The 18336-nt window shown below is 41.3% G+C and overlaps 1 protein-coding gene across 2 annotated transcripts in view; it reads left to right on the top strand.

Annotated features, from left to right (window-relative positions):
• Nucleotides 1-18336, top strand: part of FNDC3B (fibronectin type III domain containing 3B) — a 191794-nt gene that overhangs the window by 103323 nt on the left and 70135 nt on the right. For both annotated transcript variants that reach the window (XM_017827764.1, XM_017827765.1), the window contains one exon: nt 809-1090. In XM_017827764.1, the coding sequence (XP_017683253.1) occupies nt 809-1090 (282 nt within the window). The remainder of the gene's footprint in view (nt 1-808; nt 1091-18336) is intronic.

Genomic DNA, 18336 nt, shown 5'->3' with positions numbered 1-18336 from the left:
ATATATCAAGTATCAATTGTTATTTTGCTAACAAAGCCAAAACTGTTTTGGGCACGAATATGTTCAAGGTTCACACTCAAGAAGTGGAGCTCAAAAAGGAGGACTGAATGATAGAGAAAAGCAGAAAATACTGTGATTCCTGCAAGCTGACCTGCGTTAGCTTAGAGAGAGTCATCTGGGGAGGGGGGAGGGGGAGATTGAATTTGAGGAAGTGTACATATGATATTTATGATAATTCTCAAACTTTTTTTAGATAGTTTTACTTCCTAAAGCTTCCACTTCATGTTGCACTTCTCTGCTTAGGCAGCACAGCTGACAGAATTGTAAAGTCAATTTATCCTGGGAAATTAAATTGCATGTAATCAGGGATGGCAGCTTGAAACCAGCACATCTCAGCTTGTTCTGTCCAGTCAGGCCCTGGGGAAGAAAATGCTAAATTGCTCTGAACTTATGAAGGCTTTCTCCTGAAGATCAGTCTCCATGGATTTCTGCTTGAAATCTGTGTCCCTGAAACACAAAGACTGAAAAGGAGGGAAAAAGCTATCACCCTAATTGCTGTATTTTACACACTCACCCAAAGAGTTATGAAATTCTATCGTCTAAGGAGCACAGTTAATACAAAAAATCATCAGTCCCACTGAAAAGCTTTTTTTAAGAAAAAAAAATTGGTTTGTTATAAAATCTCCAGGCACATCTGGAGTGATTTCATTTGGAGAGGGTCAGGAATTCTGTTTTCAGAAAAAAAAAAAAAATATTCTGGTGATTTTTGTTGTTCAAGTTAACGCAGGTGAACTCTTTCCGTTTTCAGAAATCATACCACTATACGGGATGTCCAGCTACATCACCAGGGAGGATCAGTACAGCAAACCACAGCACAAAAAACTCAAAGACAGGCAGATCGATCGGCAGAACCGCCTGAACAGCCCCCCTTCCTCCATCTACAAAAGCCATATCGGCAGCTGCACCACGGTGTACAACGGCTACGCCAAGAGCCACAACGGCGCGAGCAGCGGCGGCGCAGCCCCGGCCGCCAAGAAGCCGGAGCGCAGGGCGAGGAGCAGCCCCAAGTCAAATGAGCAAGACCCACATGGTAAAGACAGATTTTATTTATTTTTAAATTCCTTTTTATTGCACTTTTCCGACTTATGGCCTCCTCTGTGTGGGTCGAGTGACCATGCCAAAGACCGCTGCCGCCCGCCTTAATTCAGTGTGAACTTACGCAGAGACACTGAGCTTGCTACACTGGCTTTGTTTTGTGAGGTGATCTGGTTGCCTCCCCATCTTTCATGAATACTCCCTTGGGAGATGCAGCATCACTGTCTGTTGGAAGCAGAAATGCATTTTGTGGGCAGGGTCTTGAGTTTTGCTTTGCTTTTCGTAGAGGCATCTTTGGCACTTTGAAAAAATCTTAATGGACAATTGAGCTATAACCAAAACCTGGCTACTGGGTGCTATTACTTTGCATCTGCTGGGTAAACCTAGTAAAGTTATTACAAAGTTTAGAGGTGATGGCTGAAAAAACAAGTTTTTTAATGTGAAAGTTCAATGGAACTATGATTAATTGAAACAGAAGAAAATTGAGAAGAAATTCCTTAATCTTAGCCATTGGAATTAGGGGTCAAATACTTTACATTCATATCAAATACTGGATACTTTTGAAATAATTTTCTTCAGCGTTTTCAGAGGCTTCCCATTTAAATATGTAAAACTTTAAATGAACGATGTAAAGTTTTATTGTAATCAAATCTCATTTATCACCAGCCATTCTGCACACAGACAGTTCTACCTGAATTTAGCTTAATAACTTATTCTGCATTTCAGCCTTTCTCATCTCTGCCTGTCTCTTTGCTAACACTTACAGCTGCAACTGCCTTAACAAACTTTGATGTAGTAACCAAGCTTATACCCAACACGTCCAGGATATTTATAATGTAGCACACTCTGAAATCTCTTGTGTGAATTTATGCATATGACATAGGTTTTCCATTATCTATCTATAGTGTATATTTATTTGGCCGTGTACTTTTACTTGTGAGACATAACTGAAATAAATATTCATGAAAACTAACTAAATCAATAGCCAAAGGGGGGGGAAAAAATGCTGCTGGCGCGGTAAGGAATGAGGATTTGCAGACATGCTTCAGGATCTTTAGAATTAGCAAGGAGCTGTATTTGAGAATGCTGTAATCCAAGAAAATGAATCACTGCATTAGACTTTCTAGTTATTTCTTGTCAATCAACTTATGTGACCTTTAGTATTCTTATTTATGTTTAGCTGTTTATCTGAGGTGGAATACATGAGGGGTTGGGAGGCACGTGTGTGAAAGACCTGGAATAAAGTGTAGTCCTCACAATGTATCTTCAGTGGGTACAGAGTCAGCCTGGATGATCATTTTCGAAGTAATCTAGATTTAATTTAAAAAAATCTTGTTTAAAGGTTTCCTGCAGCCCTCGTGTTTGTCTAATTTGTTGTCTTGGACTAGTCTGTTGTGCTGCAGCTGAAGAGCGTGAGCACTTTTGAAATGCCAGCAAAATCAGTGAAGTCATGGCTACAGCACATCCAGTCTGTCAGCCAGAGGGTGCCTTAAAACGGGGAACACCAAGTGGTGGAGTCCTCCCCCAGACTGTGAACAGGTCTCTAACAGGAGGCTGTGCAAATAAACATCTGTTGTCCCACCCTCCTGCCTTTTTAAAATTGGGTTCTGCATCTCCACCTGGAGATGGCAGCCCAGGAGTCACGTCAGACTGCCCTACAGCAAAATCCATGGCCAAAGCAGGAATAGGAGAAGTTTTTTTCATATTAAAAGAAAAAAAAAGTGAGCTCTTTGACATCAAAGTGTATTATTAGAGTCATACATGTATACCTATATGCAAATTTCTGCAGAAAGGTCACGGAGGTTTCTTAAAGGTTCTTACCGAGCAATTTGCTAAAATAAGTTTCCGCTTGATATTTGTAAGCTCCTAATAATATATCTTCTGCTTTATATTTACCTTCTCTGTTTCTTCTTGAATTATTTGGGATTTATTGATGAACACCTGATTAACATGGCCATACAGGTAATTGGGGGGAGAGTTAACAGCAATCTGGGCACAGTTGCTAGTTTTGATTTGTTCTGCTAAGATGACAGTGTTTTTAGAATAGACAGGAAAATGAATGTGTCAGAAGCAACAAGTAGCAAAGGGATTTAAACTTAAAGGTTTTGTGGATGTGTATCAGTTCAAGCCTGCTAATGGTTAAAAATTTGATGGTGCTGTGTGGCTTCTTCCAAAATTGCAGAATAGCCTGGAAAATCTATTAATATATATAAATGCATATATATATAAAATTTGTAGGGAATAAGAGTCTTTATTTAGAAAACTACTTAGCCAAAAAACTCTCAAGAGGCAAGTAGGAATGTATGAGTTTTACTGTAACGTGAAGGAGAACTGGAGCTGAGGGGTTTGTTTACATGAATTATTTACTGGGGATTCTGATGTGCTTTATAGTGTACCATTTCATAGCTGGTTGTGGTGTGTGTGTGTGTTTATCCAGTAGAGCTGGCATGCTTCTTTTAGGTGTTTGGATGTCAGAGCAATCCAGTGAGCCAGCTCCTGGGAAGGGAGGAGGCTTTGGGAGCCCTGGACACAGCTGGAGCAGACCCTTGTTCAACCTAAGCTGTGTTTGATGCAGAACGCAGCCTGTCAGCAGCGCTACAGTGTGGCAGTGATTGCTTTCCTCAGGGACCAGGCTGTTGGAAGAAAAGTCTTGGAAGCTGCCTTGGTGCTGGAAGCATGGGTAGGAGCTCACTGGTGGCAGGAGGTATCTCTCCCAGCAGTCCCAGCCTCTCCTGAGCTGATGCTCTGAGAGGCAATTTGAGTGTCTGCTTTAATCAGGAGAGGAATATGATCTGCACAGTGGTGTTTGTGACAGGAAAGTGGAAGATGGGAGTTTCTGTTCTTCAGTCTGCCTCTTCCAGTGCCTAAAGGGGCTCCAGGAGAGCTGGAGAGGGACTTTTGAAAAGGGCCTGGAGTGACAAGGGCAAGGGGAATGGCTTTAAATTCAAAGATGGCAGATTTAGATTAGATATGAGGAAGAAATTCTTCCCTGTGAGGGTGGTGAGGCCCTAGCACACATTGCCCAGAGAAACTGTAGATGCCCCATCCCTGGAATTGTTCAAGGCCAAGTTGGATGGTGCTCTGAGCAACCCGATCTAGCCCAGGACAGGGCTGTTGGAATTATGTGGTCTTTAAGGTCCCTTCCAAACCAAACCACTCAATGATCCTATGAATAATATTGAAGAAAATGTTCAGTGTGCAATGCAAGGACAGCTCTGCTCTTTTCCCTGAAAAGGGATGACATAAATCACAGGACATGAGATAGTTAACAATGTACTTTTCCATCCAAATCTACACTCATTGCATGTATTATGCCTATGACATTTGAGGAAGTGCTCAAGAAAAATTCTGCCATATATCAATAGCTTATTGCCACTTGCCAATATTAAGAACCAGGGGTTCCCCCAAAAGCTGATTCAGCACTGTTGGAAGAAGTGGGGTGATAAATCATTAATAGGACTGAATTTAAGTAAATTACTCTGGAGTATTTTTTTTCAGTCACCTTTTCAATTGTGGACCCAGCATGTGCTCCTCTCTGTCAGTCTGTGCTCTGAACAACATGATGGTACATTAAAAATACGTTGTTGTTTCTATAATGCACTCTTGTCCTGGGCTGGATCTATAACATAACATCAGAACCTCTTTTTACTAGGGCGTTAACAGTTTCAGATTGGGGATATAAGTGCAGTTCTGATATTTTCCACTGACAGCATCATGTCGTTATGGTGGGAGGTGCACTTGTAAATGAAGATTTCTAGTTATGTTGGAAATATGCCATTTTAAGGCCAAAAAAAGGAAGCCGATGGCTTATAATTGTCTGAAAATATAGTAACTATTCTGTTAGTGGTAAGATGATGGATGGTGTCATGTACAGACAGAAGGCTTGGAGGTATGATGTAGGGACTCTGATTTAAAATCCATACTCTAGCTTTTCTGCAGAGCTGTTTTAAAAGCTGAATGGGAGAGGAGGGAGCAGGGTTGGGTTTTTTGTGGGTTGGGTTTTTTTTCATTGAAGGAGCCTTGCCATGTAAAAAGAGCTGCAAGCGGAAATCCTGTCCCATTCTTGCTGTCCTTTATGAATTTCAGTCTGAGTCACTTCCTTCTCATGCACTTAGTGGTTCACTTCTTGGTCATGTAGTGAGCTGGTAGTTTGAGAAGTCCTGTGTGTGGCTGCAAGTACTGTGGGAACATAAGCAGTTTGGAGCATTCTTACAATGCTTTTGCCTATTTCCTAATGAAACATTTTCTTTTTCCTTCAAATGAGATAAAATCTTTTTAATCGTCATTGAAGTTTGAAGAGCCTAGGATAGCCCAAACTAAAACACTTCAAATGGGTAAAAGTGGAAAGCAGGCAATGGATTGTTATGTGCATCCTGTGCAGGAGCTGGGTGGGTGCTGGGAGCTGGGTGCCAGAATAAACAGACCCAGCCTGGGCAGGGAGGCGGCTCCGGGGCGGTCGCGTGCGCCTTTATGTGAACGTTCATAGGGAATTTTTTTTGTGGTGATTTCAGAAGATTTGACTCTACAGGATCAGAGCAGGGGCCCATCGAGCCCAGTGGTCTGTTTTCAGTAGTTGTGTTGATAATGATGCTGAGGGGGGGGCCTGCAATCCCAGCTGCATCCTGGACACTGGTCCCTGCTCTGACCATCAGCATCCCAACCTGCTGGGCACCACAGAGGATTTAGTCCTGCCTGGCCCTTCGGGTGCCCACTTGTTGACCTATTGTTTGTGAACTTGTCTAACTCAGTTTTGAAAATCAGATTCACTTCTCAGCTGCCCAAAGTGAGGAACACTGAGTTGGTGTCCACTTTACTGCTCCAAGCAGCTGATTTCTTACATGTGGCATTGATGTGCTTTACATATGGAGAAGGGAGGGAAAAATATTAGAAGCAATTAATAGTTCAATAGATCATAAACTTTTGTAGTACCAATGTCCTATGTGTACAACCAGTTTAAAAGCTCAGAGTGTTGTCTTCCTGTTGTGAAGGTTTTGTCAATCTGATGTTGTGCACTGGAGCAGCCTCCAGCTACTCCCAAAGGTGAAAACCATGGATTCAAATTCCTGCCTGCATTGCCAGTGGACATTTCTCAGGAGATGTGGCTATAGCTCTGTGTGCTCATTTCTTTGAGGAGAATGTATTGGGAATATATGGAAAATGGGCTTGGCAAGAAAACTTCAACTATGGTGGTTTTAATTTGAAAAGATTTTAAAATAAGTATTTAATTTGTCAAAGCAGAAGTTCTGAGGTGAAGAAGTGAATTGGAGGTATGACTAGCCTGGCCTAGCAAGAGCTGGTACCAGCAGGTATCCCTGCACTCTGCAAGCTGCAAGTACATGATGCACAGTGGTGATGTATGAAAAACCAGAGCAGACACAACCCTATCCTGTTCTCTCTGTCTCTTCTGTATAGCATTTAAATATATTTTGGAAAAACATGGGGTTTTTTTCTATTTTTGTTTACCTCTCAAGTTGGTTTTTTTTAATCTGGAGCTGTGAATTAAAGGGAAATTGAAGGAGCTGTGATTCACTGCAGACAGGAACCAGGCAAAGTTCCTCTACTTACTCATTCTAGATCCTGTCAATTCTTTTCTATTTTGGTCCTGAATCCATTTTGCAAGCTTATTGAGTCATACATGTATCTGTGTTTGTATATCCTATAGATTTAAAAGCTTAAAGTAGTTTCATCACTTTTGGTCCATGTAAGCAGAGACTGAGAAGCACTGGCAATACATGGAACTTTTATGTTCTTTTAGCCAGGAACTGATGATTTGGTAAATGCTAATAGACTTCTGTTAAACCAATATAGAAATGTTCTGCAGACAAAACTGATAAATGTTTTTTCTGCTGCTGTACAAAATACCCCTATGTAAGTGCAGTTTCCCTGGTGTCCCTAAATTTATTTGGTTCTATAAAATGAATTTCTTCAAGATTGTCATCTGAAAAACAACCTGCCAAAACTGACACAGTGATTTTATTAGTAACATGGAAAAAAACACTCTGAAGAGTAGAATACATCTGTCAGGCTAAGTGAATTTTACTATTATACCAAGTAATGCAATGTGAAACATAATATTTAGTGGAAACAGAGACGTGTTGAATCTTGTGAGCATAGATCAGGATCACACATGAAATCTAAATAGTGTTACTGTTCCTACTGCATTTTTTAGTAGTTTTAGCAACTAATACTACTTGGCTGAATTCTTTAGACTTATATCTCATTAGAAATAAATGTTGTGTGTTGTGTGCATGCATTCTGTAATCTTTAATACGTGAGAGGAAATAGGATGCATTAATTAGGGCATAGTCTGAACTTGAGGAACCACTGTTCATTTGTGACACCTGGAATTTCCAGTGTGATATTCTCGTACCTTGACCTTATCTCCCACATAATGACTGAGCCTTGGTGGTTTTGTTTGTTTCTATTTGGAAATATACCTGCTTCTTAAACAGTCTTTATCTCTGGTATTTTCTGAAAAATAATAGGCTGTGACATTGTTTATTCAGGCAGTAAACAAAATGGTTATGAGCCTCAGATACTTCTGATGTTAACGTGCTGAGAGCACACCTTTGTGTACCAGAGTGAACTCCATGAGCTGGGCCACACAGATTCTCACCAAATAATATTTTGCCTGATAGTCACGTAAAGTAACCACTTAAGCAAGCTCTATATAGACTGACTGTATTAGAAACATATTGCAGGGTTCAGGCAGAGTATGTTCCCAAGTTCATGTCAGTCTGTGTGCCTGCAGGAATTTATCCAGATCAGGCTTAATTTGTGACTTTTCTTCAGCAAGAAAAATGGCTAAAATGTTTGTCCAGCATTACTGAAATACACTGTGTTGAGGGAGAGAAACAAATCCCTGTTTCCTCTGCTGTCTTGAAGCTTAACTTACATCATGGGGGCTTTGATGAAGAAAGGTAGAAGTTAAATTTCAGAAACTGAGCAGTGGTACTGAAAAGCAAGTCCATGCCCAGTGCTAGTGCACTCCCTGCCTCAGCCATTGCTTTTCCCAGTTCCAAACCCAGCAGTGTTTTGCTTTGAGCTGTCTGTGGGTAGTTCCTGCTAGTGCCTCTTGACCAACTCTTTCCCAGAAGTTGCCTATGTGCAGAATAATTTCCAGGAATTTATAAGCCTATGAAATCTTGTCTGCATGTGAAATGTCGTTAGCATGGAGGTATTCTCTTGCTATATCCATACTACAGGAAAAAAAACCAAGTTTATGGGAAGCCTGAATACCATGGCAGTCCTACTTTCTTTCACACCGCATGGCTTCGTTCTGGCAGAGCCTGTTTTGTGCTTCATTAGCACTGAGTTCTGCAACCTAGAGGGGCTGGGGCAGGGAGAGAGGAGATACTCTATTTTTAGGCACTTATCTTGAAAGACTAAAGAACCAGCTTCATAACTTAGGCACGAGAAGTTGTAGATAAGAGATTCTCTTTGTCAGCTAAGTGGGAGTGTTGCCTCTTAATTTAATTGCACAATATTCTCCCATCTTCACTGTCAGCTGCTTTTGAAGGTGAATATAAATGCTGAAAACTTAGTTTCATCCAGATTTTTGTACCTGAAAATGCAAACAAAACATCAGAGTCTCTGGGAATACACATGATCCATCATGGTTATAAGGTGCTCTGAGAGCTGGTCTCCTGGGCATCCACAGCTCTGTGGCATGAGTGGGGCAGAATGGGTCACCACAGTTCTGGTTACATTTTTCAGTCTCATCACAGCAGCTTGGACAAAATAAACCTTAGCTGAAGCTCCCCAGTCTTTGTAAGTGTGGTAGCCTGCAAGAAACACAGCTTGAAATCCACCTAGGAACCTGTAGGACATATCCAGTAAAAGGGGGGGGTAAATCTTGCTCCAGGGCTCACATTCGATGTTGGTGACTTAAAAACCCTTTTGACAGTGGCCTGAGTTTTACCCTAAGGCTGTTTTTCCAAATGCTGATCAACCCCTGTAGACTCATATTTTTCTTCTCGTCTGCTTTCATCCCTCCCTTGCCTCATTTGCCAGCAGGATCTCTTTGGCAGGGGGAGCTGGATAAACTCTCTGCTCCATCATTTATCAGGAAGTCAGTGCTGAATGACGTAAGGCACAGCTTCTTCCCCCAGAGGTTCTTTGTATTATCTCAAGAATTTGCAGCTTCTGCTGCAACTGACAGTCAAATCCAGAAAACTGAAATCTGAACTTTCTTCCTAGGAACTTACGTAATTTATAGATACCCAACCAACAGAAAAAAGTCATACTAAGTACATTTTCATCCTGCTTAAATGCTCAGTGGTTAAATCCCTGTGCTGGGGAGAAGAGTTACACCAAGGTCTGAAAGCTTCAGAGCAAGATAAACAGTGTATTCTCACTAGCTAAGAGGAGATAAGGTGGACCACCGACAAAGGAAGGGAACTATGTTTCCCTTATTTGGCAGTATCTGGGACACTGAGCCAAAAGGGAGAGAGTATTTATAGGGAAGAGGTAGAACATTTCCTCCCTCCAGAGCATAAAAAATAAAACACATTAAAGTCTAATAATTTAATGAACAACCCTTATTTGTATAGTCAGATGTTCTGAACAATGTCAGTCTATACGTCCAGCTGGATTTGCAAAGGTGGTGAAATGAAATTTTATGTCCCGCAGAAGTTAATGTGATTTGTTTACTGAACATTCTTAGGCTGTGCTTCAAACCCCATCAGTTAGTTTTCCTTTTCTGAGGAAGGGTGGAATTAATTTTCAAAGTTTTTGTGACCTTCAGTATATTCGCTTTTAAGGGAAGGAAAAATCCTAATGCAAGGTGATGCTTTGAGTGTTGCACTTAACAGAAGGGACAAACACTGTTCTAAAATGAAGCAGCCATTTCAGTTTTCTCCAAGGTTTTGTTATAAAAAGATTTTGTCCTGAGTTTGGGTTTTTGTTGTTTGTATTTCTTGGTGATTTTTTTTTCCCCCCTCTAAGGAGCTGTGCTTAGAAGCAGCTGCTTTGATTTACTGTGATTCATGTGACTTGTGCCTGAATTTCATCTCAGCAATGAAATCCAGAATGAGCTGAAATTCCTGGAGCTTTGTTGAATCCTTCCCAGCGAGGGGTAATCAGGTGGATATTTCTGTGAAATATTTTAAATATTTCAAAAGGTTCTTAGTGGTGAAACTGGTTGTGAAAACATCAGAGATTGCATTTTGCCCTTGTCCCACACAGGACTGCTATTTGCCCAGGCAGTACTTCAAGCTCACTGGTAGAAAGCTGGTACAGACATTATAGATCAGGTTTTTTAAACATTCTTGAGTGCACTGCTCACATCTCAGACATGGGACGACACAGTTAACATTACATCAACCTTTCTTACTTTTGCATTCTAGAAATTTAGCCCTCGATCTTTTTTAAATGTGCTGTTTAATATCATTCTGGCTCACATAGTTACAGTTTATCATTCAGACTCGACTGCAAAACATTTTAGGCTGGGATTGCTCAGGTCAGTTGATTGTCATCTGTCATGAGGAAAGAACTAATTTCTCTTCTGCTGTCAATCTGCAGATGTTTGGGTTGATTTAAAGATGGGGGTGGAAGCTCTTTGCCTTCCCCATCTCTGAGCTATGGTGCCTGGGCTGAGTGGAAAGAAAAAAACATGTTCCTTGGTTTCCAGGATTACTGTGATCTCCTCCATCACTCATTGCAATCTCATTTTATCATAGTTTTCATCTGAAAAAATAGGTCAGTAATTTACAATGGTAACAGAGAAGCTGAGCTGGGGTTCATTCAAAAAACAGTGTGTTTCTGCAGCCATTCACTAGGTTAACAGTGAAAAATCCCAGGCTCCCTGAAAAATCTTTGTATTTCTAGCATTATGATTTGGAATTTTTTTTTTTTTAAAAAAACCCAGGCTTTTCCTGTCAAATCTAACCTCTTTTGAAGCCATGCAAACAGCGTAAGTAGTGCATAGAAATAAAACTTCGGCTTTAATGTAAATGTTAAGACAATATCAAGAACAGTGAAAAGATGACACATTTTCTAGTGTTATCCTGTTTTAGGGAAAGCTTTCCCTGATTACTTTCTCTTAAAGGATGAATAGTTTGCTTAGCTGTGACTCTGTTCTTGAGAGTGAAATAGTGGTTATTGCTAAAACGCAGCAACCAAAAGCGCTTTTCGTTGCCCATCATGAAATATAAAGGACACATTTCTTTGATTCAAGTGAGGGCTGAGGAGTTGAAACTGAGGGCAAAATTTGGCTTGTGGGTATTTTCTTTAAAGTTTCTTAGATTATCTGGGCAGTGCTGTGCCTCTGCCTTGGGGAAGTGCTCTGCTGCCTTTGTATTGTTGCAGCAGACTTGGTGGCTTTACGAGGTTCACTGGCAAGGAGGTTGTTAATTTTGGCTGAAGTGCTCTGTTTAATCCCCACCAAGTTTGGAGCTCCTATGGAGTCTGTTTTGGCTGTGCTGCCTGCTTGTTTTTCTGTGCAAATATGCAGTTATGCAGGTTATTTTGCTGGTTTTGTGCTTGATCAGGAAAATGCCTTTATTGTGTGTAACAGCCAGATTAGCAAAGGGTTTTATGGCCGGAATTGCCTATGGTCACATTTTTGAAGGTCAAGAAGAAGTACGTTTTTGGGTTTTTTGTGGGTTAAATGCTGATGCCATTGTCCCCCTGCACTGGAGGTAGTATTTCAGAGAAAAATATTTCCTCACTGGCATGGGGCAGCAGTCACAGGATTTAAAAGCCCAGATTGGTGACACTGGAGACTTGTCAGCTTGTGTTCCTTAGGGATTGTGCTTTCCACCTCAGTTCTTGGAGGGTGCTGGAATCACCTCTGCCCCAGCAGCACTTGGCTGTGGCTGTCCCAGTGGGGACACTGAAGAGTGACAGAGACAAAACCATCCCTGTGGTGGGACACAGTGGAGCTGTCAATGACCAAATTGGGAAGAGAAGACTAATTTTTGGTACTGTCAAACTTGTGCTTTTTGTCAGTGTAAGGATGAGTCGGGAGGCTCCTTTCACAGTCTTGTGTTGGTGGTGCTCAGGTTCTTGCTTGCCTGGCTGCTGGGAGCCTTTCTTTCCGAGGAAATCTCCTCCCCTCTGTAAGTGCCAGATGATGTCATTTCACAGCTGGTGTCAGATGGCATTTTGAGCCGCTGTGTTACATTTTAAGAAATGTCGGTATCTAACCCTAACCCTCCTCCTGCCTTGGGCTGGGGAAACTTGTGGAGTTTTTATGGTCACATCACCTAGGGCAGCCTGGGCTGATGGTAACAGCAAGGTGGTGAATTTGCAGAAGTTACTTGTCCTTCTGAATGACCCCTGGGTCCATCAGCCTGGAGGGCAACCCTTGAGTGCTAATGAAGGCCAGACAGGCAGATGGTCTTAGGGAATGAGGAGAACTGAGGGGGACAAAGCAGCACAGAAAAAAATGGAAGGAATTAAGGGTAAGGCAAGCCTTTCATCCCAACTATTGTACAAAATTGTGAGGGGTGTGAAGAACTTGATTGTATCTAGAAGATTAATATTTTGTTGGCAAAATTGGTAGTGAGATCGAAATGCCAGCCTTCTACCTGGGAAGTGGGAGTCAGGAGCTCCAGGAAAATTTTAGGGGGGGCTTTCAGTCTCCTTGTCAAATAAAAGAACTCCATCTTGTTAGAAATTAAAGATATTAATGGCAACTGCAGGTAAACAGACTACTTCCAAACTGCTGAAAGATAGGTAGAAAAATGTTTTGCAAAGATGTATCACATATATGTAGCTCCTATAAATCCAGCCAAATCTGAAAAGACGGAAAGTCAAGGAAGGAGAGAGGTAATGTTTTTTTAAAAACAAAGAAAGAGAAGTAATGTCACTTACATTCTAACAGTTCTTTCAGCAGTCCTTTGGCACCTTTCTGTGCCTTAAGCAAGGTATGGGAAGGGACAATTAATTAAATTAATTGCTTAATTAGAACAGATTAATTATGTCTCTTTTGATTTTTTTAATTTTTTTTTTTGTAACCATTTACTTTGGTCTCATAGTTTCACACTTGATGAACTGCAGTGGGCTATGGGGTAGTGATGTCTAATGCTCATTTAGAAGAGACAAGACAAGAGAAGAAAAACTTATTTTCAAAGTCTGTGTGTGTGATCTGACCGGTGGTACATTGAGCTGCTGCTCTTTCTGGTGCCCATCCAGCATGGAACCTGCAGAGCAGTGCTGGGAGTCCCTCCTGGGCCCAGCTGTGAACCTGCTCCGTTGCAGGGATGAGAGGGGCAAGCTGGAGAGGCTCAAGATTTTTAGCCACAAGGACTCAACCATATTCACAGCTGTCACATGCAGGAGGGTTTGTTGGAATGAGGAGGCGTTACCACGTAGAGTATCTTCACCTGATGTGTACATGTGGATGCTGCCTGCCTGCTCAAACAGGAGCTTTGCTGATGCCAGCACAGCCTAGAAGAGCACTCTGAAATTGCAGCCTGTAGCACGGAAATTATGCTTGTAAAAACCAACAGAATTTTAAACATGTCTTCTCAGTTAGATACTTCTGTATGAATCAGCTGTGCTGTTGTGTACTTGACCAAAAGATAGAGGGATGGCCACTACCTCGTTTATCTGCTAAGCTTTTTACTGTCTTCTCAACCCCACGTAATGTGTGAGCTGCTGTAACGTGATAGCAAAAGGGAAGCTGCCGAAAATAAAAAGGAAAAATATTTTGACACAGAAAATAAGCTAAAGCAAGTCAAAAGTATGAAAAGAGAGTGCTCCAAGAGGAGGTCCTGTGTGTAAGTGGTTTGTTGTTCCAGCAGATTCAGCTTGGGCTTCCTCTGTTTCTGTGGGTTATGTCATTGTTTAATTTGGTGTTCCTTCAAACCCAGCCAGCTGCAGCCATGCACAGTGCACTGCCCCTGTTATCATCCTTGGGAGATGTACAAAGCACTTGCTTAAGATGTAAAATGTATGTGATGGAGATGGGGGGCTTGCTGTATTTTACTAAGAAAGCCCTTTTCTGCCTTCTAATGGACCAACTGCGTGTTCACAGTAGGAATTCTCTCAGATCTTCAGCCAGTCAAGTAGGAGTTGTTATTGCTGTCTTCCAGCAGTAGCAGCAAAGAAGCAGAGAAAAACAAACCCAACATGTCACTTAGTCTCCGTTTGTCCCTTGCATCCAGCATTTTGTTTCCTTTGTAGGTTACTGCTGATCTTATTTTCCTTCCACTATCCCAACGAAAAACATATATCCAAACAATAACAGGGAGCGGGGAGGATTGGAAATGCTGACATTTATTTTTAAAACACTTTTTAGCCCAGGTGACTTCATTACTTATATCTGAATGCTTCTACATATGATCCTTATCCATTCAATAGCAGGTGTCTGGTTAAAGAAGGATGAGTTTGACTTTGCACTCCAGGTATTTTGGAGTATCCTGTCCCATGGAAAATAGGATACTGAAGCAGTCAAGGTGAAACTAGCAGGTTAATACATATGGACAATGGTCAGGACATCTCTGAAACATGGGATTAAATTCATGCCTAAGTCACAGTGGTGTTGAGACAAGCACCAATTATCCTTTGCCTTATTGTCCCAGTGAATTAGGATAACTAGAGATTTTTTTTTCTTATTATTTTAGATCTGAAAATGTAATTTTCTGGAGTTTATACAGGGGTTTTCTGTTAACAGATTTTCTGTTGTCTTTCAGTTATTTAGGGAGTGACTTGAATTTTTATTTTTTTTGCTGTCAGTGTATGGTTTGGTCTTTAAGGACAAACAGTGAGTTATGAGCTTGTGGACATCAGTTAAGGCATTTCAGCAGGAGAATTGAGTTGTCAACAGTGAGAAGGCTCTTAGAAATGGAAAACCTATCTGATATGCTCATGCACAGCAATTTTAAAAAATTTAGAATGTGTTTCAACAATTGTATCTAAAGTTGGGTAACATCAATCTCCTTACCTTGGTCATGGGAGCTGCAATCGTGTTTTATCATTGGTGTTTTTATTAGCTTTCATGTAATTAACAGAAATTTGAAATATTTTACATTTAGAAATCTAATCCAGGCATTTGTAGGCTTAATTAGTAATCTTCCTTGGTGTATTATATTTCAGCATGATGTAATTGACTGTTTTGAATATAAATATTTTTTTAACAAGTTTTTTATTCTAAAGGGCTCCTCATTTTTCCCAGTGTGGAAGAGTTGTGTAAAGTACTGTGTGTTCCATGTGACACTGGGCTTGCTCTTCCCACTGTTACATCTGTCAGCCAGCACGTAGCCTGGCAGTTTATCCCTGACCCTGCCCTGCCCTGGGCTGCCTTCCTGACAAACTGGAAAGCTGCATCAAACTGGATTAGGCAGGAATTCGTCCTAGGTCTAATTTTATTCAATATTTTCATTAAGGACTTGAAGGATGGAATAAGGATTGGTGCTTATTAAATTATAGTCCATATCAGGTTCTGATAGGGCTGAGAGTGCTTGGTGCGTTAAGGGGGGAAGGAAAGAGGACAAAATAGGAGGGGAGCTCAAATGGCCTTGAAAGAAGTTTGATGAAGGCAAGAGTAAAGTGTTGCATTTGAGCCAATCCTTCTTAAACATGCCTTTTTTTTTTTGTAGCTGTGTGGTAGTTCTGCACAGTAGTTCTGGGAGATGTAGTAAAGCACAAACCCCAAGAGTCAAGTTACTCTATGGACAAAGAGAAGATGAAATCTCCAAGCAAGCTCTGTAAATTGGGATGTTATTCCTTAGTTGGTGCTGCCAGGGCCTTGGCTGGCACACGGTGGTCAGGGCTGCTACCATGTCTTCAGAAGGATGGAGACCAATTTAAAAAACATGCCAGAGGACAGCAGTAATTGGGATCTGGTAAATACAGGTTTGAAAGAAATGAGCTTGCTTCGTTTAGAGGCAGAAATGCCTTTAAGTATGTGAAAGGTGGCAACAGAGAAGGTGGTGATGAACCTGCCTGTGGTGTGTGCAGGGAAGGGAGGAGTAAGTTTAAAGTGCAGCAGGAAAAGTTGAGGAGATAATCTTCCCAGTGATGAGGAGAGTTAGATGCTGTGGTAACTTGCCTAGCTGGGGAAGTTTGGAGATCCACAATCATGGGCCAGGAGGTTATTTATTTAATTTTCAATTATTTTTAAAAAATGGGCTAGGCAGCCATCTCAGAGGAATTAGTTTGATATAGACTGATCATATTTCAGTGTAGGAGGATGGATTGGGTGGCTGTGTCACATCCCCTCTGGTCCTGCTTTCTGTGACTCAGCTACAGTGTGACATCTGCAGTTTTAGGTTTGTTCTTGTACAATGAGTTTATTAGTTTATATTTCTGCAGTTCCCTGAAGTGAAAAGGTCTGTATGTGTTCTTGGTGTCTTAAGCTTTGACATTGGCAGGCAGTTCACGAAGGAGCCGGGCTGTGTTTGAAGAGTTCATTTTCTTGGGGGCTGTAGGTTGTGCTGTACGTGACTGATAAAAGATCTTTCCCAGCATTAAAGCCGGTCACAGCCCCAATAAATCTGGAACAAATTCTGAGAAAGCATGTCATGTTATGACTGGCATATCTGTGAGCTCTGCTTGAGAATTAGACTCAAAGTTTGCAAAGTGCTAGTGCTGATGTCATTCCCTTGGAATGGAAAGGCTGTTGAAACAGTAAATAATTTCTGTGGCCAGAAGCTAAGTCTTTAGCTGGACCTTTTCCTCTCTTCGAAGGAAAGAATGCAGAACAAACCTAAAATTTGTATTTGCAATGGGAAAATCCTAATTAGTTTAGTGCTTTTAGCTATTTCAAACCATTTACACACACAGCTGCTGTTCATGCAAACATGTAAACTATTGATGGAAACTTCAAACTTACCTTGAAATGACATATTTTTTTCCCTGTTTTTTAAATCTGTGCTTGATGTTCAAAGTATGGTTGGAAAGGTCTAAAAATTATATTTGTACTGTACGTGCAGAAAGGAACATAGACACAGGCTAACAGAAGCATATAATAAAAAGCTTTAGTTCAGCAAGACTTAACATTGAAACCCTATTAGCATCAAACAGCTGCTGGGAAAGTGTTTAATTTTTAGGGACATTTACTCCTGATTGTATCTGTAGAGTTTTGTTTATGATTCAAAACTCTGAAAAAAGGAGAGATGACCAAAATACAAGCTTAGACATGGTCCAGGTCTTTCAGCTGGCTTCTCTGCTTTGAAAGGCTAGTCTGAAACATTGGATCCAAATGACCCACAGCCTGGGAATTAGAACCTAATACTGTAGCTTGGGACTGCTAAAGTACCTCCTAGACACTGAGATCTACAGAGTAACTCGGATTTCGTACTGTTCCTCAGAGGACCCCACTGAGCATTCACAAGGAATTCATCCCCACCCCCAGCTTCCTCCTAGGAGGAAGAGTTTTGCCATGACAGATGTGGGGAACAGATGTTGAGAGGAAAAGTTATAATGGGACAATGACCTGAAGTGTTAGTCGGACTCTTCCTTGACGTGACTGAGCTTCTGTTCCCTATGGCAATGGGAGAGAGCACGTGTCTGCTGCTTGTCTCTGCAAGCCCCAGCGTTTGGGGAGGTTGACATACAGAGCTTTTATGTCTTTGTGTCAGATACTCAGGGCTCAGACAGCTGAGAGAGAGGAAGGAACAAAGATGGAAGAGCAAATCGACTGTCTGTTGTTCAGGGACAGTTAGTACTAGGTAGGTGAATCATCTCAGCCACCCGCCATCTTTCCCAAGCAGTTGTAGGTAATTTTTCTGAATCTTAATCTCCTGTTTTACATCAAGGCTTCCTCTTTCCTTGCTGTTGTTCTTCCCAACCTTTCCACCACTGCATCTGTGATGTCTGGGAGATGCTCCTTCTCCTCATCCCTGAATGGAGCTAATCTAGTAGTATAGTCCACAGTGGCTGCTTAGTGACAATAACAGAGCCAGGAGAAAAGGTCTTCCACCAACTCTATATTATCAGCATAGGGCATGTAAAATGGATTTTTTTCTTCTCTGTCATCTCTTTCAGCAGGATTTCTGCTCTTTGTTGGCTTAGAAGAAAGATGTTGAGCTCGATACTTAATGTGTTTTGAGAGAGGTTGGCAGGTCAGAGCAACTTCCCTACTGAGGGAGGGATTCGGGACAGGTCTCATTCTCCTTAGCTTAGTCTAGCTCAGGAGACTGAGTAATTATGTTTATTACTGAAAGAAGATCAGCCATCCATGGAAGCCTGGGATTTTTTTACAGCTCTTGAAATGGGAAACTAAGTATTTTAAATACTGTAAATACTGTAATACTTGATGACTTCTCCTGAGGTCCCCTTCCAACCTGAGCT

This window comes from Lepidothrix coronata, unplaced genomic scaffold (genome assembly GCF_001604755.1).
Source record: "Lepidothrix coronata isolate B3197 unplaced genomic scaffold, Lepidothrix_coronata-1.0 Scaffold142, whole genome shotgun sequence".
Taxonomy (NCBI): Eukaryota; Metazoa; Chordata; class Aves; order Passeriformes; family Pipridae; genus Lepidothrix; species Lepidothrix coronata.
Note: the sequence above shows the minus strand (reverse complement) of the source record. Positions and strands in the feature narration are given on the sequence as shown.